The sequence below is a fragment of the Emys orbicularis genome, chromosome 2, assembly GCF_028017835.1.
Source record: "Emys orbicularis isolate rEmyOrb1 chromosome 2, rEmyOrb1.hap1, whole genome shotgun sequence".
Lineage (NCBI taxonomy): Eukaryota > Metazoa > Chordata > Testudines > Emydidae > Emys > Emys orbicularis.
In genome coordinates this window covers 218,096,266-218,119,389 of record NC_088684.1, presented here as the reverse complement: position 1 = coordinate 218,119,389, position 23,124 = coordinate 218,096,266, and the positions used below count along the sequence as shown (strand labels likewise).

Here is a 23,124-nt window from a genome sequence, read left to right as displayed (position 1 = left end):
TCAAACACTTATGCTTTTTTCCTCTGTCTGCACAACTATCTTACACTTTTCAGGCTTTCATTTTCTGTCTGTGGCTAATAAGTCTGTAAATCATGAAGAATGTATTGGTGAATATAATTATCAGTGGTACAGAGAGCTACCGGTAGGACATGCAGAATTAATAATTCTGCAGTTGAAATATACTTTTAAGTAGCTCTACAGCTTGATTTTAAATTTCCCAAGTAAGCTTTTAATCCAATATATAATAGTCAGTTCATCTCAACAGCCACCAATGAAATGGTCTTGAGTAGTACTGGCTGTTAGCGAATTTTTGCAATCTCCTTATTTCATGCTGAGGTACTGAAATTGAATGACATCACTATGAATGGTGGTTTGAATTTCATTAGACCTGTGGTACCCTGTGTCGACAGCATATTATACCAGAGGTGGAATAGTAGTATTGAACCACAACCTGTAAACGCTTATACATGTGATAGTCCCACTGACTTCAGTGGGACTACTCACCTGGCTAAGTTATTCATGTGCTTAAGTGTATTCACAGCCTAGAAACTTGTTGCTACTGTACTTAGGCTAGGTCTACACTACCCGCCTGAATCGGGGGGTAGAAATCGACCTCTCGGGGATCGAATTATTGCGTCTCGTCGGGAGGCGACAATCGATCCCCGAATCGACGCTCTTACTCCACCAGCAGAGGTGGGAGTAAGCGCCGTCGACGGGAAGCCGCGGAGGTCGATTTTGCCGCCGTCCTTACAGCGGGGTAAGTCGGCTGCGATACGTTGAATTCAGCTACGCTATTCGCGTAGCTGAATTTGCGTATCTTAAATCGACCCCCCCCCTGTAGTGAAGACCTGCCCTTAGTCTGGTTGAACTATGCTTGTAGAAAACTTGCTGAACTCTAAAGTTTACATTCATCCCTGGTCTACTGGCACCATTGGAATTAAATAAGAGATACATTTTGACAAAAGGGTTAACACAATTTCTGCCCCTTCCCCTTATTTATTATAAGAAATATTCAATTTTAAACATCAAAGAAAACAATTGTCATAGGCTTCCTGCCTCTGCCTTGAGTAGACACTCACTAAGGTATGTTTGTAATGCTTACTGCAAGCAGTGTTTGACGGAATTCTTATTGACATTGTGTGTCTGTGAAAGTTTCTCCTTATTACTTAAACTGGCCTCAATGTAAGATTAGGCAATCAAATAATCTTTGATCCCAGAATTTTCATTTTTCTTGACCTGTTTAAACTTGCGACAGTTGACTGTCACAAGCAAGTAATTGCTAACATTTTATGTGCATAGTCTCTAAGGTGCCACAAGTACTCCTGTTCTCTCTGGGGAAGAGATGATCTCAGTCCTAAATTTGAGTGTGTCATTCTACTTCAAGGATCCTTCAAAAGAGGGTGAAAACCTGAGAACATTATGTTCAACTGAACGGCATTTGGAGCTTTTGTTTGTTACCTGAGTGAGAGAAGACACCCATTCAAAACGTATCTGTTGCTGCCTCTTCCTAGTCTGGGACAGCAGTTTCTGCTGCTGTTGTAGAAATGACCTGGTTAAATATTTAGATGACAAGAGAAAGATGACAGAATGTTTCAGCTTAAACAGACAGTGGAATTATATTTATCCTAGTCCTCCTTTCACTTTTCAAATTTGCCAGCTACTACCCTAACAACTTCAGTGGAAGTGAACATAGACCCTTATCTCCATTGAAAACAATGGGTCTCAGCACAAATGCAGGGGTCTGTGCAAGCAGATCTCACTGCAGGTTTGGAGCCTTAGTTTGTTCTCCTTACTAGCTGGAGTCTTGCATGTTTCCTCCAGGATTCAACCCTTGCAGCTGTGACCTTTCCCAGACTATCAGCCAAAAGAAGGGGCATACTTAAATATACTTGCAGTTTCCGAAGGGGCAACAGGTTTATCCACAGCTACTGCTGTACTTGGGAATGCTTGCCCTTTCCTGAGCTGTTTTTGGGGGATGGGGGGGTGGAGACCCAAAGAAACTCACTCTTGTCACTAACCTGCCGTTATTACATTGAGTGTTGATTTATGAATATTGCTCCCAGGTCACTGAAACAGCCGCATGGTCCTGATGCTCTGACTGATAAGATCTGCACCGTTCTGTATCTTGTAAAATCAGCTCTTGTGGAAATAGAGTGGTTTTGACCTAAAATGTGCAACAGTGTACGACTTCATATACGCAGAAAAGATTGAGCCCTAATCATCTAAAGCAAACCTCAGGAAGAAGGGAATTTCACACTGAAATATTAACTGACTGGATGCCCACTTGACATTCTTTATGACCATTTTATTTTATGTATTTACTTTCATATCAGTTTCCTTTGGGTATATTTAAATCTTGATCCTGTAAGTGGGCCCATATGCCCATGCAGAGCTGCACTGACGTTGGTGGGACTCCACGAGTTTAAGGGATCGGCTTCAGAGAACAGGCTGCAAGATGAGTACCCAAGTGAATGTGTGGGGAGACTGGATCTTTATTTGAGGCACATAATTTTGGACTGTAGATTAGTTCTTGTTAGTCCAGTCATTGCTGGTGGGCTACTTAACTTACATCAAGGAAGTGAGTCTTGTAAGTCGCATAATTCTCAGCGTTAAGTATTCCAAAAATAATCAGGAAAAAGCAATTTGCTAGAACATGCCTTCTTTAAAGGACTACAGAAAAATGTGGTGGCATGTGTTGTGTGGCTTGATTCACTATTGATATGCAGGAAGGATGGCTTTCTGGGTGACTCAGTGGTTGGAGTCTTATGAATTCTGGGTTCTATAACTGGCTCTGCCACAGACTTTCTGTGTGACCTTGAGCAAATCACTTAAGGCCTGATTATCTCCCCCTCCCCCCAAGTGTGGCAAACACATCCAGTTCTCATGGACCGTAAAGGAGGTTATGGATGCTGGCTACCTCTGAAAATCAGGCATTAATTTCTGTGCCTCTGGTCCTCATCTATAAAATGGCAATAATACTGCTCTTCTACCTCACAGGAGTGTTATGGGGGTAAATTCACTGATGTTTGTAAGGTGCTGAGAAACGATGCTGATTGGAGGGACAGACCCACAAGTACTCAGCTGTTTGATGTAGAGACAGCACTGTTAATTCTAGAGAGCCAGTAAGAGGAACAGCCTATTATTTTAGCAGCTGAGCCCCACTTCAGTTCTTATCCAATAAAGTAATTACATAACAAACAAAGCAAGCATGTGATAGGATTTAGAAGGGTGTGGGTGTAAATGCTATGAAGTCATTTTCAGTGGCGTTATCAGTTCTGTGAGGTGGTGAATAAGTATACCGTTTGCCCTCTCAACCACCCCCATTTAAACCCTGGGGAAATACCTTGACCAGATGATGCCTACTGATAAAGTGCATTCAGGATTTTTTTTTTTTCAGTCTTATAAAGGGCACCAGGCTGCTGATAATTACATGCTGGATTAATTAATGTACCGCCTATTAATGAATCTGTGATTAGGCTTGTTTTAAAATCTATACCTCTGCTCTCACACAGTGGAATGCTGAACATTACTGATGCAGCAAAGGATTATGGGGATCCTCAAAGCGATTTAACACTTGGCTTCTCTAATATTCTTGTTAAAATCTGAAACATCCGTGAAGAGGTGAGGGAGCCTGCTGTAAATATCTAAGTGGCACTGTGCAGGCTTTTCTACCCAAGCTTGCCAATGTCCTCTAATCCTTCCTGACCTGCAAGACCCCTCGCTATCTTTAGTCCTGGGCTTCTCTTACAGAGACTGCCAATCATCCTGAATTGTAGGTTGCCTTTGTGCTGGTCACCGTTAGAGAGCTAGGATGCACATCATCAAAATCGCTTTCACTTGTGCACGCTGTCAGCATTTGAACTCCTCTGCAAAGATGAAAGGCTAATGCACTAAACTGTACCTTGGAGGAAAAATCTTTTGTCAACAATTTTATTATAAAATTCTTTCTCCTCATTTGTAAACTTGTTTTTGGGGTGAAGGTTTCGATTCTTCGTGTGGGAACTTGCTGTACAAGATTTTAGGCTAGGATCACTGCACCCCCTCCAAATTTTAGAAAAATTGCTTATCAGCGGTGGCTGGTTTGATTAATGTGCAGAGCATGTATGTGCCTGCTGTAAGAGCTCATATCTTCAGAGACAGTATCATTTTTGTCAGTGCCTATATGCAGCATTTTCACAAGAACCTAGAAAATGGCCCAGTTGAGAGCTCAGTGTCTGTGACTTGTGTCCCCTGTTTGCTAGCTCTTTGGGGCGTGGTGAGAGAGCTGCAGAATAGGATTTGTGAAATGTTCACCTGTTCAAAAGTATGGAGTAGATGGAAATGGGGAGGGGTGTGTGCATGCACATGTACTCACAATCCAAAACATGGCTGGTATCATGGGTCAAACCTCTGGCCTTCCAACTTCAGCCCCCTCAAGCTCTTTCTAATGATCCATTTGTTTGCTGTGGAAATGGGCAATAGGCATCTGTACATGGACTTTTCTTTTCCTTCCATTTCTGACTGTACAAGAGTGATTTCTTTCTGATTATCCCTTCTGGAAAGAACCATTGCCCAAGAGAGCCAGATGGTTTTTCAGCCTGACACCCCTCCTCCCCCTCCAGAAGCAGAAGTGTGCTGCTGGCACAGGGAGTTAATTAAAAAAAAGAGTGCTTAGAGAAACCACCCAATTTCTCCTTTTTTATAAAACTAAACTTCAGCTTGGCAGTGGGCCCTGCCTGCAACTGTTCGTGGGGCTGGAAGGTACAGGGGATGCCCCAAATCTCTATTTTTTAGCTGGCAAAGGAATAGATCACTGGGTGAGTCAGGTGACATCTTAATCTCATTAAAAAAAATTAAGTATTAAGGGTTGGTTGTTTTTCTTTTTAAAGGCTGACAGTTGTATACTCTCCACATGATCTAGTAAAATACAAACCAGACAGTGAGGACCTTGATAAACAATATGATAATGCTTTGAGTTTTCAAGGGCCAGATTTTCAGTGTTAGGAGTGCACGAATGTTTGTGTGTCTAATGTAGATGTGCAAATACCAGGCGGGCATGCAAATTGGGTACACCTGGAATTTGTGGGCATAAGTTAGATATTTGTATGTCCCTAACTTTGAAGGGACGATCTTAAATATCATAGCAGCATTAGATATCTATAGCATGGGAAAACCGAATGAATGTTTCCTCTGGCCCTTGGAAACTTACACTACTGTAAAGTAACCCTAACCCTGAATGTATCTTGCAGTCACTAATACATTCCTTCCTACTGAATAATGGGTTGTCAAGAGGATACTAGTTTCTGCATACTGCGTTGTGAAGAGGATATTGTAGCCCCAGCATTTGAAGTCCAGATGAACTGAGCAATGAGTGAGTGAGCTGAGCCCCCTAATCTCCCTCAACTGCAAAGCTGTAGCAAATCGCATTCCACAGAGCTCTGGATTTTAAACTGCTTTTAAATGCTGCATTTGAAAATACACCCCGCCTGAAGGGCGGGAACCGAGGTTTGCCTGCCTTCCAGAATCTAACTCCAAACCTCACTTGTTGGCATTTGCATCAGAAAGGAACAAAAACATATTTGATCCTCTTAACAGCTGCTACGTAAGTGCAAAATAGTATTTTATTTTTTGGGGGGGGGCGGTCAAGTGGGGAGCCTTCTGTCTGAACAGTCTATTGTCAGATATGGTCCTCTGTTGTAGTTCAATAGCAGACCACTGCTCAAAAGAAACAGTTATTGGAACAGTCTGCTTTTCAAAAAGGACTATTCCAACAGCAGCATGTGTTGGGTAGAAGACTGGCATGCTCCCCAAAGCTACACTTCTAGAATCTCCCTATTGGCAAGGGGTAGAGGAGAGGGAGCTAAGGAATTCTTAGTGGGGAATTGTTAGGACAATAAATATTCCCTTTGTGTTGAAGAGTAAGCTCCAGTTGTCCCCATTTGATACATATTGGTGCTGCACTTGCCAGTTTTAGTTCCATGTGGCTCTCAACCTTTCCAGACAACTGTACCCGGCTTTCAGGAGTCGAATTTGTCTTGTGTACCCCCAAGTTTCACCTCACTTAAAAACTACTTGCTTACAAAATCAGACATAAAAATACAAGTGTCACAGCCACTGTTATGAGAAAAGGAAGCAATTTTTCAGTGTTTACCATATAATTATAAAATAAATCAATTGGAATATAAATACTGTGCTTATGTTTCAGTGTATAGAGAAGTATAAACAAGTAATTATCTGAAATTCTAGCTATTAAGTGCTCCCAGTGTGAAGGCTAGGTTTTGACCCTTTCCTTCTCCTCTCTCCACCATAATGCATACAGAAGTGAAACACCTTGACTTCTGTTGAAACTTAAGGAAAAACTTCTTACAGTCGCAATTGAACAAGGGGGAGAAAGAATGAAACGTTAGACACAGTTACTTAAAAATCACCCTCTTATCTGAAACATTGTTATCCTACTATCCTTACAAGGAACTTTGAAGGATCGTAGGATAACATTTGGCAGGCTCTATTGCCAAAAGAGACTGGAGGAAAAAGTCTGCTTTGCTCGGCTTGTTTACTTTGGCGTTTGAGCAAACTCTGTACAGTTAGCTTTACTGCTCTCCATTCTGTGTAGTTTGCCCTGTTTTATGTGCAGGGCATAGCGTAGCAACAGGAGAGGGGGAAAACATATAATTGTAAAACCACAAAAAATTGTCAGGGTGACTCATGAGCAGGGATAGTACCTGAAACTGCAGAGAAACGACTTTGAATACTACTTCTAATCAGATTTAAAGTTGATGAAATGTTTTAATTATTTTTACAAGGAACCGAAAGACCGAATATAGATGGGGAGAAAGAACTTAATCTCTGTGGGTTTCGTCTGAGCAGCCTTGCAGCACTCTCACTCCCGTGACTGCTTTGCCGTGTGCCCCATGCTGCACCGTTACAGTTTTTTCACTTCCTTTCCCCAGCAAACACATGTTAGGGCATTAGATAGAGGCAGAAGAGGTATCTTGCAGTTAAACAAGGTAAATGCAAAACATGTACACCTACAGGACCGTGATGGCAGCTGGTCATGGAGAGCAAGGCAATAGATAATTTGGAGGTGCAGGTGAAGAAGAGTCCTCCCAGTGCATGTGATAGGCCTGTCTGGTATATCTATCGCAGGTATTTATATGGCCCCTTTGACTATAGTATCTGAGCTCCTCAGAATCTTTACTGTATTTATCCTCACAACACCCCTGTGAGAGGTGGGAGTGCTATAATCCCCATTGGAAAGACAGGGAACTGAGGCAGAGAGGACCTAAGTGATTTGCCCACGGTCACATGGGAACTCTGTGGTAGAGCAGAGACTTGAGCCTGGGTGTCTCAGGTCCCAGGCTAATGCCCCAACTGCTGGATCATCTTTCCTTTGCAATGGATCTGAGTGCTTGGAATGCCCGTCCGTTCACATAAGTTCTCCGGATGTTGAGCAAACACTCCAGGTGTCGTGGCACTTCTGAGCAAGCCTGGTCAGTGCTTCTGCCCACTCCAGCTCAGTTCAAACTGTGGCAGAGCTGGTGTCAGTGGGCAGTGCAGCTGTTGCAGCTGCACTAGTTGAGTTGGTCCGTCAGCACAGTTGGATGGTACTCCTCTATGCCCTTCACTGGCAGGTCTGACAGAAGGTGATGGAGCCTGTGCTGTCATTGTATGTCCCTGCTCTGGGGAGCTGTGCCTGGGACTTTGGGCAGGTGGTACAGCAGCTGTTGGTGGGAGTGGAATCAGTTTAGGTTAACTGTCTGGCTAGTGTGGACGCACTGAACTGCAGGGACAAACAGTGCTACAGTTGCTTAGCTGAAACATTTAACATGGACGTGCCTCTCTTGACGGGGCTAATGAAAAGTGAAAGTAGTGTGTGGTAATGAAACGGAGGGGTGGTAACCTCTCTGGGAGCTACTGGTGCTTTGGGTTTTGCAACCACCACTAATGTTGTGTTAGATCACACTACAGGCCCAACTTGAGAAAATGATTAGAAACCTTTGCTAATGAGCAAGGCACATAAAAGACGAGAGTCTGCTGATCATTTTTTATCATTCAGAAGAAAGTTGAACATGCAGAATTAGGATCTTCTGTTTCTGATAAACAGAAACTTGAGGACATATTCTGGTTTAAAATGGGCTGTCTGATAAACTATAGGGTTTAAAAACAATTATCACCTAACATAGATACCACCAACTTTCTCTTATTCATCAGAATTTCATTTGGGGTCCTCATTTTGGGTGTCTTTTTTTAAAACAAGACCCCAATCCTCAGAACACTTGAACATGTGTGTAATTTTACCCATTGGCTTGAATGGGACTATTCACAGGGGTTAAGCTAAGCATGTGCTTAAGTGTTTGCAAGATGTATGCTTAAGGTGCCAATTAGAGAGGCTCTTGTTACAGCACAGTAATTAGGAGGTGCTTCATTGGATAAAGATCTGTGGCTTCTCATGAGATTTGCTCTTGGTTTGACAGTTCCATGCTGTTTTTATTCCATGTGGAGATAATCACATTCCCTTCCCTAAGGGTACGTCTTCACTATCCGCCATATCGGCGGGTAGCAATCGATTTATCCGGGATCGATATATCGCGTCTAGTTAAGACGCGATATATCGATCCCCGAACGCGCTCCCCGTCGACTCCGGAACTCCACCAGAGCGAGCGGCGGTAGCGCAGTCGACGGGGGAGCCGCGGCCGTCGATCCTGCGCCGTCTGGACCCCAGGTAATTCGATCCAAGATACTTCGACTTCAGCTACGCTATTCGCATAGCTGAAGTTGCGTATCTTGGATCGATCCCCCCCCCAGTGTAGACCAGCCCTAAGGGATGAGAGTACATATAATTAAACATGAATAAAACTGGGGAAGGTCTCAATGCACAAATTAGTCATTATAAGGAGTTTCTGTTGACAGTTTTCTTCCTTCCAAGAGTGTTTTTATGGAGCTAAGAATGAGGCTGATTGAACTAGATGCTGTGAGGGTCTCTTCACATGCATTAAGGACTTCTCACATTTTAACACACAACCCTCCTCGCCCCCATCTGAAAATCTGGGGAAAGTGAAAATAAACCCAGCTAACGATGTCACTTAGAAATGAGTTTTTAATGGTATGTTTCCCAGCAGGGCAAGAACATTCTCTCCCCCCACCCCCTCTAAATATGCTTTGCTATTTAAAAGTAATTTTCGTGCAATGAATTCATCATATTTGCTAAAGCAATTTAATTTCACCTATTTGTGAAGCTCACATTTTGAGTAGTGAACCATATAAAATCCATTAGTCTAATTAGAAATGCTGTAATTTGTTTAACTCTTCTGATTCAGAAGCTTGCTTATTTCATACATGTATTGTCTGGCCTTTATCTCATGATGCAGTTTGATACTAACTCTTTTTCTCCAAGAAAAGAGACTTAAGCTAGATCAGAGTTATAAAATAGAATAGAACTGTTAAAATACTAAACTAACATTGGCTGTTGCCACATTAGACATATAAATATTATTTTAAAGTGGGTCAGAATACTTTAAGATGCCAAAACTATTAACATGGGGACAAAAAATTATGCTATTGATCCTGTTAGGATTTTAGATAATACTGAAAATCAACCATAATTGGGCATACTAAAAATACATTTTAATAGTTTGTTTTGAATCTTTCCCTTCTGCCTTTATGAATGTCAAGTGTTAGGTTGCAATGTTTTTTTTTTTTTTTAAATCTTGGCAATGAATATATAACTTTGTATTCTAGAAATCTCAGGAAAAAAGGAAACGGGATCTGAATTAGAGCTCCAAACCAGCTGCTCTCAGTTAATAAAAATGTCACTCCAGCAGTGTGCCTAAATCCTTCTTTCTAATTAGAATTGGAAGGTTTGTCATGAGCTCACCTGGTCCTTGCTCTTGGTCCCTTTAAATATAGAGCCAGATTCTAATCTCAATTACATCTGTCAGTCTGGAATAACTCAGAGTTATGCTGGATGCTGAAATCAGAATCGGATCCATTCTGTTTAAAAAAAAAATAAAAATAAAAGTGGAACAGAAGGAGGATTCTAATCACCGTATCTAATTATAAAGAGGGCTAAATCAGTTTGGGAATGACAGGAGAAGTTCTGGCTTTCTTAAATATAAAAGAATAACAGTCAAATGGGAAGCAACCATCTTCACTAACTGATGCAACTAGAACTGAAAAGATTGGCTTTCATGGCAGAAAACTGAATTGAAAGCTCTACAAAGATGTTGCCAGGAGGGTGTGTTTTAAATCAACTTTTTTTTTTGGTCTAAAAATTAGCATACAGACTCTTTAAAAGTTTCTGGTGCTTTCTCCTGGAGCAAGCAGGTCCTTTGAATCCTAGTTCCCATTGTAAAATGGTGCCCCTTCTGCAAAATACCATAAAGGGCCTTCAGTTCCTGCTGCAGTTAATGACAGTTGAGAGATCTCAACACTACATGGGATTGGGCCTTGAGATGGCAGGACCCACTGTGACCCAGGTCCAGCTTACAGAGCAGAAATGCTCAAAGAAGTGACCAGAAATCTGAAAACTGCTTTGAAAGTCTCTTTAATTTCCTTAGTAAACGTGTAGCTCTCTGTTATGATAACTATTCCCAAGAGATGTCCGTATTCTTTCCAGAGGACACTTAAAAGGACAAGTCCAAATCTCTTTGATATAGTGCAGGGACGTGAATTGTTCTCTAGTATTAGAACAGTGATACTCAGACCTCAGTGGTTCAGGAGCCAAATTAGTGATCATCATTACCCCAAAGAGCCACAGTAGTGTGACTTAGTTTCGTTTACTTACTTACATGTGTGTGTATATATAATTAATCTCATAGCAAAACCGACCAAGTATTAATATTTTATCAACTACAGTTGGTTAATAACCTAGTAAAAGCATCCTGATTGGTTAATAATTAAATCACGCAGTATTTTAATATCATATGCTGCAGAGAGTCGCAGGAGCACATTAAAGAGACACTTGCCACTTGCGAGCTCAGTCTGAGTATCGTCGTATTAGAAAATCACACAACAGGCCAGGTGTATCTTTGTCCTTTATCTCCCTCTGAGCTCGGTGCACTGCTGCTCTTCCTCTCCCGTCCTTGGCATTTCCCTTTCTGGCTTATGCTGTCCTGACGTTTTTATATATGCTGCTTTCTGAAGAGATGTTCTGACATCCAGAATGGAAATGTTCGCTCTTAGGTGCATTCCAGGGTACTGGATATTATTATGATGGAACAGTTCTAGCTTAATACTAATGACAGCCACTATCCTAACATTCTTGGCTGCTCTTTGACTCCTAATCAAGATCCCCACACTAGGAACAACAGACCAAGAGAAGTAAAATTACACAAACACTCTAATTTTTCTTCTATCTTTTCTTCCCCTCTTGTAGGATGCACGCCAAAAATTTCGCTCTGTGCTGGTGGAAGCTACAGTGAAACTAGATGAACTAGTAAAGAAGATTGGAAAAGCTGTGGAAGACTCTAAACCTTATTGGGAGGCCCGGAGGGTAGCCAGACAGGTGAGAACTCTATTCTAAGCTTATGCTGGTAATTGGATCACGGTACGACACACACTGGAAAGTACACACTGGATGCATCACATGGTACTATTTATAGCACCCTAAGTGTAGGCATTTGGCTGATGCTTTGATAGATGTCTGGGGTTGCATGCTTGCCATATGAATTAGTGGCAAAATCTGTTCCCACCCCACACAACAACTGTGTGCGCACTCTAGTCCAAAAACAACCACATAAACATACGCTATCAATAGTAAAAGGCTTGTTTTATTCTCTAGCACTAATAATGGCCTTTCAGACAGTAAAAGACTTACTCAGGTTCCTTCCTCTCAGCAGTTAATTGCTCTAAAACTAGTTATAGAGCTTGAATTCCTGTCTCTTGAGTCTCTCTCTCTCTCTCTCAAAGCTTAATGCTAAGTACTAAAATTGAAGGGTATTGGAATTTGTTCAGCCCCGCTCCTCCTCCTCCCCCACAACCAAGAGAATTCTGCTCTGATTTTTCCTGGTAAGTATAAACACAATATTCTCTGAAATGGGTGAATATTCAGGGATGTCTGAACTCTCCTCTCTGACATGAATTATGGCACTTATGTGACAGTTTTGGGCAATATCACCCAAACTTGGATGTTTAAAGTTAGGCACTTAAATCTGTTAACTTCATTACTGGGGCTTGGAAAATCCCAGTTGCCTGGGGCAGGTGAGTGGGCTGAGTTGGGCTGGGGAGCAGAGTGGCTGGAGCTGCTGGCTGTAAAGGGAGTGAGAGCTCCTGGAAGCACAGAGGTAACTTCTCTTTCTCAAGATAGGAAGTGCATGTGCAATTTTTGTGCAATACGTATATTTTTATATCAAGCATGTTTTTATAGTTCTACAAAAATGACTTAGTAAAAACCAAACTTAAAACTTTGTAAGTTACTCCCTTACAAGTCAATGGTAGATGTGGGTGCTTTGTACTACTGAAAATTGGACCACTTTGTTAGGTACATAACTTCAGGCACCAGGTTACAAAAATGTCCATTGTGACTGGAACGTGGCAGCTACTGCTGAGTCCCTGCAAATGACAATTCATCTCTACTTCATTGGTTCCCAAACTTTTTACCAAGGTGACCCACCCCCTGGGTTTTGTCTCTTTTTGTGATCCGTCATTATATGCATGCACCCTCTGCCCCGGCACCGCAACCCTAATCCTGGCCCAATGCAGAGGGGAGGCATGATGGTGGTGCAGGGGTTTGGAGAGTGAGCTCACTCTATGGTAGCAGCAGCTGTCCTGCAGGGCTGGCCTAGCTGCCAGCTCCAGGCATTGCGATCCCATGTGCCAGGTTGTGGTGTCTGGAGTGGGGAGCTGGGCCCTGTCCCACAGGACGGGGTGAGTGTAAGACGTTCTCACCCTCCAAACCACTACACCCCCCACCCCGGCCTTCCATCTGCATTGGGCCAGAAGTATATGTTGCTTAGAGCCTGGTCATGTGTGGATCCGGCCCTGGACATGGTGACTCATCTAGAACCTTCCTGCAACCTATGGTGGATTGAGACCCACCATTTAGGAAACACTGCTCTGCCTATTTGCTGTCTGTAAAAGCCCTTTAGTTATGCTAGCTAGAGCATCTTGTGAAAGGAGAGGTTTGCGCTCTGTTAAAGATCTTATTTCCAAAACACACATGTAACCATTGCATTTAAAAAAATGTGGATAACACTGAAAAAAATTTACAGGATTGCAATATTAATAGTCCAGTAATGACAGATTCATCAGTAGAGATTACCATATTTATTCAGTTCATTCTGTTAGGCTTAAGTAAAATGCTATCTTCTCCAGACTTGTCCACTCACTCAGACTAATACTGTTCTACGTTATTTAGATGCTTTGATACTGTTGCCTTTTTGGAGGCTTATCTTCTAGCTATTTATAGCCTGCTTCCCAACAAAAACCTTATTTATCATTTGTATTGTGGTAGAGTCGGGTGGTCCCAGCTGTGATCAGGGCCCCGTTGTGCTAGGGGCTGTACAAACACAAAACAGAAAAATGGCCCCTTCCTTACTTATGGTTGTTTGCATGCTAAGGTCTTGTAACCTAACAGCTTTAGGGTCCAGGGGAATACTGTTCAAGAAATGTAATAAAATAGAGAGCGCCATAAGATTACAAAGCATGTTATCAGAAATCATTCTTTGCCCCAAGCAGTTTATGATCTGAATTTTATTAAGTTTGTGTAACAAGATATAATTTTTAAAAAGGCTATAGGGAAAATGATTCAGACTGGGGGGAAGAAATCATGAAACATTGGGTGACTTCCTTCGCACCGGGATATTGATCCATTTCAGTCATCCAGGGATCTTTTTTAATTTTGATTCCCAGAGGTGTAGAGGAGTGATGGGAACTAAAGTAACAAAATGATTCCCTTCCAGAGCACCTCCCCCTTATTTATCTAATTACCTTTATACATTAATAACTATATAACCTATGAATTCTCTTCATTCACCCAAACACCATAGAATCATTATAGTTCCCTCCCAACTTGAGAACAAGGCTGTCCACAGATGAAATAGTTAAGTTGAAAATACTTGCTCCCTCTTCAGAGTCGGCGTGGAGAGCGGGAAGTGTGTTTTTCCTTCTTTTCATTGAAGGGAAGTAAAAATTGGATCCATAAATTCTTGTCTTCTGGGAACAAAGATCTGTCTTGCTGCTGACATTCTGACTGGCTGAAATGTCCAATTGTCCCAAGTAACGTGGATTCAGAATGCTCCATGGTTGCCACCCCATCTTCTGAGTTGTCTGATGCAAGCTGTGTTGAGTCATGATGAGATGGTTGGCTTCAGTAGTGCACTGACATTATTCTCCTATGAAAACATTGGTAGTGCCTTTATTAAGGCGAAGCCAGTCACAATGGGGTAAGGCAAGGGTTCTGACATGAAGCATAAAAAACAAATGAAATCAGGCTTCCAATTAAGGATGAATTTACTGTTCCTCAGGGCAGCGCGAGAACACGGAGACCTCCTGTCCCTACCCCATCTTGTGCAATTTTACACTGACAGGAAAACTTCAAGAACTCAAGACTAATGAATCTCCTAAGTAAGAATCCTGTAATGTTTTGTCTGTATGATATATTTCAGGAGAAAGTCAGCTTTGTCTGTCTGAGACGAACTCTAGTACAATGTAACGATGATCACTTGGGGCTAGGAGTTGGGTTTTCTGTACTTCCAATCCATTGCGTGGAGCCGGGATGTAGATTATTGGCACCAAAGCATTAACGTTAAATTTGTGATGGGGCCAAAGTGACCTGGCAAACTGAGGACCTGAAAACCTTGGGGGGAATTTTAAGGTCTGTGGCAGGGATGTTTTACTATTTTGTACATTAACTACTAAAATATATCTTAGTGAGGGGTCTTTGGGGAGGAAAATGTACTGCCTGGGAAGCTGAGCATATAAAAGGGTTTAGCACTTTTCTTCTGGCTTCAGAAGGGAGGTTGGCTAAGATAGCAGCCCAGCATTTGCACTGCCTTAATCAGGAGCATCGAGATTAGATGATTTAGCTACATCATGGGCTAGCAAGTCAACATTGTCATTGCAACTCATCCACACTTTTTTCCAATGTGTGTTTCTTGTTTGTGTGAAATCTGTTGTTCCTAGCCTGCTGCCATAGATAATTGGTCTGAGAATGATATTGAATTGCAAATGGAATGGAGAAATGAATGGAGGAGAGGAAATCACAAGAATACATTAATGGTTTAATCACGGGGACAGGGCCTGATGCTGTGGAGAGTTTAGGAAGAGTTGAAGCTGCTTAGCACCTCTCAAGGTTGGGCCCAGACTGTTCCACTGTACAAGGATTTTCTGCAAGTCTTGATTCATCAGCTGGCTGAGAATTTGGGAATGGTGTGTTGCCACCATAGATGTTCCTGTCAGTCACTGGGGAATAACACACTATGCAAAAGCAAGCGTGGTCACCCTAGTATCTGTGAAGCACAGGCTGTGAATCAGAGAGAGGTTTGATTTCCAACTGTTATGTGGCGCCTTGAGCATATTAAAATGGTGATGCCAACCTCAGTGAGGTGTTGAAGCTTAATTTATTAATGTATGTAGAAGTGCTTTGATGCCCTTGGCTGGAAGATGCCACAGAAGAGTAAAGTATATCCTTCATGAGATCCTCATGAGATTGCCAAGCTAAGAACCAGTGACTTGAACATGCAATAATGGGCTGCTCCACTTCTGATGGGGGGGGGAAAAATGTTTTTAAAAAAAAAAGCAAGCTGACTTAGTGAAGCTAACCAGAATAATAGAGAATAAAACCCTGGTAATGTCAACCCTGAGCGTAATGGGAGCTACAGTACAGCACTCTTGATACCTTCTCATTCCCTGATTCTTCCGAACTCAGTAGTGATTCAGGGTGTAGGAGGAGTTGAACACTGTGGCAGCTCTAGCATTGAGCTTGGTCTGGAGAAGCATTATTCTTTGTGCCAGTTGCAGTTTGTTCTCGGCGCAGCTTCCACAGAGGACCATCAGAAAACTTGTTGCTGGCATAAAGAGGTGAAAGACGTGTGCCAAGTCATATCTATGTATATCTCTCTCACTACAGTACCTTTCAGAAATGTTGGGAGGAAGATTCATTGAAAGGAATGCATGTTTATTTCCTCTTAGGTCTTGCACTTCTTCCCTGGCCCAGCTCTACAACCAATTCTCTTGTAATATTCTTGGCTTATGTTCTTATGTAACATCTCTTTGTTGCAAACTAGACCCTATGTGCATTAGAAACAATATATACAGAGATCACTTCACCACAAAATGCAACCGTATTTGGAATGTAAAACCTTGTTGCTTTTGTCTGTTTAGAAGGCAAAGAGCTGAGGTCCATTCATATTGACTAGCAAACTTTTCTTGGCTAAAGGAAGGGAGAGAGGAATTTGAGAAGCAAAAATTACATGTCAGCAAAACTGTGACAGACTTGTATTCATATTTGGCAGCCTGCCATGGAGTTAGTGAAAAGCAAAACTACTGGCACAGATGCAGTAGACAAACTAACTGACCTCTTCTGGTTGAAGGAGTGTGTTTAACCACTTAACATCTACAAAAGAAGGAAATTGGGTACAGTGAAGCTTTAAATGTCTTGAATTTTTGCAAATCCTTTCAATTAAAAAAAAAAAAAAAAAAAAAAGGTATGACCTACAGCTTTCTACAGCCAAAACCCATGATGCAGCAGTATCGTTGTAAGGTATAGTGCAGGGGTCTCAAACTCAAATGACCATGAGGGCCACATCAGGACTAGTACATTGGCCCGAGGGCCGCATTACTGACACCTTCCCACCCCCCGCTGCCCTCGGCCCTGCCCCCACTCCACCCCTTCCATGAGGCCCCGCCCCTGCCCCGCCTCTTCCCACCCCTTCCCCAAAATACCCACCCCAACTCTGCCCCCTCCCTGCCCCCAGGGGGTGCAGGAGGGGTGTGGGGTGTGGTGGGGGCTCAGGGCAGGGAGTTGGGGTGTGGGGTGCAGGAGGGGTGAGGGGTACAGCAAGGGGTCAGGGTGCAAGGTGTGGCAGGGGGCTCAGGGCAGGGGGTTGGGGTGCAAGAGGAGTGTGGGGTGCGGCAGGGGGCTCAGGACGGGGTTGGGATGCAAGAGGAGTTTGGGGTGCAGCAGGGGGATCAGGGCAGTGGGTTGGGGTGCAAGAGGAGTGTGGGGTGCGGCAGGGGGGTCAGGGTGCAGGAGGGGTGCGGCATGGGGCTCAGGGCAGTGGGTTGGGATGCAGGAAGGGTGAGGGGTGAGGCAGGGGGTCGGGGTGCAGGGTGTGGCAGGGGGCTCGGCAGGGGGTTCGGCTCCCTGCCTGCCTCCCTGTCTGCCCTGCCCCCACAAGAGGCTGGAATGTGGGGAAGGGGGGGGGCAGAGGGGCTGTGTGTTTCTGTTGCTTGAGGCACTGCCGCCAGCAGCTCTCATTGGCCGTGGTTCCCTGTTCCCGGCCAATGGGAGCTGCTGGGGGCGCTGCCTAAAGCAACAGAAACACACAGCCCCTCTGCCCCCCCTTCCCCACGTTCCAGCCTCTTCCCAGAGCTGCGCAAGGAGCCTGCCCTGCTCCCGGTGCACGTCTGGCCACCACTCTGGTAAACACTGTGGGAGAGCGGGGGGGCTGCGAGGGGCTCGCGGGCCGCAGAAAATCACCCCGCGGGCCGTGTGTTTGAGACCCCTGGTATAGTGTGTTTGGATAACTACTGTAACTTCTTAAATGGGGGATAACTGCATTCATTGCTGCTAGCAAACTGCAGTTCTCATATTCACAACTATTTAGCTCATAAATAAAACGGGTACAAATAGCATGACAAAGCCTGTGAGAACTAGCATTGGAACAGAATTAACAGCAGCTTCTCGAACGAGGATGACTAAAGCCCAACGCTTGTGAAGTGATTATGAAGGGCCCTTGAGAGTACTTCCTTGGATATTCTTTGTAAATGTTCTATCTGTTTAGTAAAAGCGACTGTGTGTGACCTTTTCGTTTTTTGGCAAGCTATGAGAACAATCCACAACCTGCGTATTGGGTCGCTTGGTCTATAGTGTGGCTATAATAAGGGTTCCATATAGGAGCGAATGCTTGAAGGGAGACGGTAGAGTGGGAGCTGCTCTTGCAGACCTGTATTGAATGCTACAGACTTTCCTGCTAAAAAGTGGAAATAAATGGCTTAAGACTGCTGTAGGAAGGCAGGCATAATGGTTTGAAAAGCTGTTGCCTCATCACCTGTGCAGAGGAGCCACTTACGTGGCTAAGAAGTGGCTTAGATCTGAAGTGGATCTCAGAAGTGCATTGTGACAGGGTTAGTAGTGGTATACATCCTTTTTAAAGAGGTCCTGCAAAGTGGAGAGTCCTTTCTAAAATGCTGGGTTCCTGTAACTGGAGAGCCCATATTGAGGGGGAGAGAGAAATCGGACTTGGGGTTCTTTTAACCTTCCCCTGCCACACTTGGCAGCTGTGAAGGGCAGTCGGAGCAATTCTTGAGGCAGGACAGAACCGTTCCAGGAAGTGGTGGCTGAAACAGCCCTGAAGGAAAAGGAGGCTTACCTCAGAGCCAACTTCCAAGCCTCTCTGGCCTATCTGGAAATGTAGGGGAGCCTGACAACCGAAGGGAGTTGCTAGTGGGGGGGAAATCCATGTGAAGAGTGCAAGGAGAACCGTTCAGCTGGATCTGCGTATAGCATCAAGGTTTCTGGAGTTAGTGTGGGCTGTGACTGATTCTTAAACTGGGCCTTTATTTCAGCTCTTTCTCTCCCACACCCTCCCAGTATTTTATTCCCTGTGGACCTGCTCTGTAGGGCAATGTTTTTCTCTAGTGACTACTTCATTTTCATTATGAAGCACGTCATTAAATCTTGATGCTCCCCTCCTGCCACCCCCATGGGGAATTGAGGGCAGGGTGACGTCAGTCTTCCTGTGAAACACGGAGTTCCCTTGGCACAACAGCAAGGGAACCTTCAGCACAGATTTGTCTCCCTTCTTGTTTGTGAGACTCAGTGCGGTGTGTACGCTGGCTGTGTGACCAGGCACCAATTCAGCTCAAAGCCCAGGATGAATTATGGCAAGAAGGGGAGTTTGACATGATAGCACTATTTAGGGAGGGAAGTCACTCCCTGCTTTTCTGCTAAGGAATAGAGTAGAAATAAACGCTGCTTCTCTAGTTAAAGCAGGATGCCCTCTGGGTTAGGGAAAGGAAATCTTTTGCCACACTCTAAATTTGATGGAGTGCCTTTTGTGCTGCCTTAGAGATATCAGATCAACATCAGTTAATCACTGTATAGTGTATTCTGAATACAGGAACCAGTCAAGTTTCAGTGTGGTAGTTCCCATCCTGCTTTCAAGCACATCAGGCTAGACACGTCACAGTCTCTGGTCTGATCATTCCTGCATAACATTCTGTTTTGCTGCTGCCTCAGGGCACAGATATGTGTGTGACCGGAGAAAGGGAGGTCACAGAGACTTTATTTGGTCAGACAATTAGGCATTGGGTGACAGACTTCACTTTTCTTTAGGCCTTGATTTAACATTTATTCATTGGGTTTGTCAGCTGGCTGAGTAGAAGAATGTTGGGTGTCTTGGACAAACTTTAAACCAGCGGGAAGACAATGGATACTTCCCAGTGAGACTTGAAAAGTCACCACTGGAGATCCGCTTGGTGAATTAAAGATCCTGAATATATTCCTCCCCATTAGGCTGTTGTTATTGAGTAGGAGGCTGCTCTGACTAGCAAGTATGAGTTTTATTTATTCTTAACATAGAAGCCATGCAAAGAGTGGCCCAGGATAGAAAGAGGAGGCAGAGGCTAGTTTGTGCCCTACATGTTTGGTGGTGCAGGAAGGGTTGAGATTTGGATATTGAGTAGTTTAGCTGCAGAAATAAAAGAACCACAATTTCAAGTAAGATAACTTGTCATAACATCATTGGAAAGAAGATAAATGTCACTGGCAGGACTGTGGAAGACCTGTCCGTATTTCTTCCCTCCCCATCTAGTCTTTGCTTGAGTTTTGATTAGGTAAAGAGTGTTCTGGGCTGCTATGACATTTGGGTTGCAATCCAGACCAGTGACGGGCTGTGTCACCACCTGTGTGCAACCTTGGGTGCCTCACAATGCCTAGCTGATGTTACTCCCAGCTTGGACCTCTCACAAACAGCCAAACAGCATGCAGGTCATGCTCTGAGTGTCTGTGTGTAGCTCCAGTCCTGGTCCAGCAACTCTGGCTCCAGCAGCCTGTCAGTTACATAGCAGCTACACTCACAGCAGAGTGACCCCAACGTGCTCCCAGGCCTGGATTTCCCCCCCAAAACATGTGTTCTGCACTGCCCAGCCCTCTCCTTGACAGTTTGGATATTAAAGGTCCGTTGCTGCTGTAAGGGGGTCAGTATCCAACAGTTTGCTGCTTTAATTGGAGTTACCCAACAGTTCACTTTAAACACAACACTGGATTAGTTTTGATTAAAGAATAAAACAAGTTCATTTAATTACAAAGAGAGAGGTTTTAAATGAGTACAGGTACAAGGTATTATAGTCAGAAATGGTTACAAGAGAAATAGAGAGAAAACGCTTTCTAGGAACTAAAACGTAACAAACGAGACTTGATTCAAGGTTGAAATCTTACCACAGGTTCCCAGCAACGTAGTTGACCAAATTCACAAGTCAGGATCGGCCCTCAAAGTCCAAGGGGCTGGTTCCTTTGTCATCTTAGGTGAAAGAGAGCATGAGAGAGATAGGGAGAGAAAGAAAGAGAGTCTCTGGGGGGGTGTTTGCCCCTCACTTTTATAGTCCAGTCATCTGAGGGTTAGTTACCCTTAGATAAAATTCCTTCCCACTGAGAGGATGGAGGCATGGAGACTCATGGTGAAAGAGGTTCCAGGTTGATGTTTGTTAAAATGCTAATTGCTTTGCAAAGAATGGCTGCTTGACTGGTGATGGCCAGCCAATTTTGACACCTCACTAGAGGCATCAGCTTGTCTTTTGTCTTTGAGAAACAGGTGTGCCCTTCTCCCCAGACTTGTCTGGTAAACACACTTCAGTCATAATTTCAGCTTATGTTCATAACTCTTAATATGCATCATGTCCATACATTTCACCATATTATTGACCAGCCAGTTTTTAGTTTTCAAATGATACCTCACAAGGCATATTTTGTACAGAGGTCACCACAATAGCGTGTAGGGTGGAATATAGGGGGGTATTCAATCGCAGCTGCTACTTAAAAAAAAAAAATAATAATTTGTTGCTGCAGACAATTTAAAATCTATCCTTAGGTAAGCTTCTCGCAACTGCTGCTATCCAGGCTCTTTACTACAGGTAGGTCTGCTTGTATTCCTGACTACTCTTGGACCTCTTAAACATATTTTATGGTCTGTAAGTACCAACCACCTTCTTTGCAGTGGAGTAGCATTGGCTAAGCTTTGCCTTCAGAGCACACCCTTGCTGCTCCTTACCGAACCAAAGGATTGGGACACTGTTGGTTGATGTGAGGCTTTCCAAGGACTGAGCACATGTCCTTGTAGTTGAGACTGGAATCCCAAAGTCTTCATGTTTCATGCATTTTTCTTTTTGCTTATGCTAGGATCTCTGGTAGGGAAGTGTTTACAGATCCTTAATGTCAACCCTCTGAGAACCTGCTGCTGCTTTGATGATTAAATGAGATGTGATTATAGTGTGCAGCCTGGTTCACTGAACACTTATTATTTCAAGTAATTCTAAAGAGAAATGTACTATGGCAGTCCACTTAAATCTTGCAGCATCTGTTTTTAGGACTTCAGTAGGGAAGGCTGCTGTCAGATGCAAAGAAGCATGTTGGCTGGCTACTGTGAACTTTAACAACCAATTGTAAAATATAACCTTAGACTTACTGTATGTGCTATAGAGATTTTGTTGTGCAGGGTTTTATATTCTAGATGAAGAACTCCATATTTCATCCTGGCATTCTAGCTCTCTTCTTGACGATAAGGATTTCTTATAAAACTGGCCAAGTTACTGTAAACCCATCTTTCAAAGGGAGGGAGGGAGGGACAGTTCTATATTTTATTTTTGGCCATGCTGAAATACACCACTAACAGATGGTGCTGGCTGCACAAGAAGGCAGTCTGTACAGTATTCGTGAGTATAGCATGGCAGTCTTTGGTGCCATAGGCATGCTAAATAAGGGAGTAACCTCAGTCTGACTTGCAACCGGGGACAATCCCTCTCTAACAAGCAAGGATTGGATGTGTGATGCGTCTTCTGGGATCTCCATATATGCCCTATTCAAATGCATCACAAAGAGCATAATTTATTTGACAATGGAGTGGGGAGAATGAAGCCTCAGTTTTATCAAGCAATTGCTAACAGCTTTCGAGTGGCTAAGAGCATGATGGAGGGGAATAGGCTTGATGGCTTATCACCCACTAGAGTAGGACAGGAGAACTTAAAGCCTTCATGAGAACATCTGAAATTAGAGAGCTTCCAATGATGTCTGTGCATAGGTGCTGTTATAGGAGAAGGGGCCTCCAGTTTATTAAGTCCCCTTCTTGTCAGGCATATGGCAGTGCCACGTAATTGATGCAGGCCTCCTCTGTTACTTGACTGAATTCTTTAAATATGCTGTTTTTGTCCAGATTAAAATTGTTGTTTTTTTCTTTAAGAGGCCCTGGAAGATGGTTATCTCTTGAATGCACGAAAGCAACTGCATACATGATGTGAGCAGAGGCGGCAGGCTGAATTAGATGCCACACTGGGTTAGTGTGTGAGCCTTGTTATTTCTGGAAATGTGGCTTCAGATTTGGTGATGAGGGAATTGAGTGTGAGGATCTTGGCTTAGTCTGCAGCAGACATACTTCTCTGTCTAGCAGAGGTGTGTGGAGACACTTTGCCTTAGAACCATTGCTGTAAGCAGTGTTAGAAAGCTCTCAAAATTTGCTACGTTACCCTAGCCTTGCCTTGCTTTCCCTGTCCCATCTTTCAAAAAATTGCCATGGATGTAAATGAGCTGAGGTCCAGGGGACAATTGGAGCTGTAACAATTCAGCCTCCAGAAGAAGGAAAAAACCAAGATATTTAACCAAAAGCAGGAGTCCGATGAAGTAGGGACATCTGGTCATTGTATTCCACAGGCATTTCCATTATTTATGGTGCAGGGAGGAAATAGTTTGCTCCCAAGATGTTGGCGGTCTAATGG

At 43.5% G+C, this 23,124-nt stretch overlaps 1 protein-coding gene across 3 annotated transcripts in view; it reads left to right on the top strand.

The window, feature by feature from the left end:
- The window catches only part of SH3BP5 (SH3 domain binding protein 5), a 57,683-nt gene that overhangs the window by 4,467 nt on the left and 30,092 nt on the right, over positions 1-23,124 (top strand). For 2 of the 3 annotated variants that reach the window (XM_065397832.1, XM_065397829.1), the window contains exon 3: positions 11,354-11,482. Coding sequence is in view for 2 of the 3 variants with exons in the window: in XM_065397829.1 (XP_065253901.1) it covers positions 11,354-11,482 (129 nt within the window). In the remaining variant the exon portion in view is untranslated. Of the gene's footprint in view, positions 1-11,353; positions 11,483-22,627; positions 22,686-23,124 lie in introns of those variants that run through there. The other variant, XM_065397830.1, reaches the window with a different exon arrangement.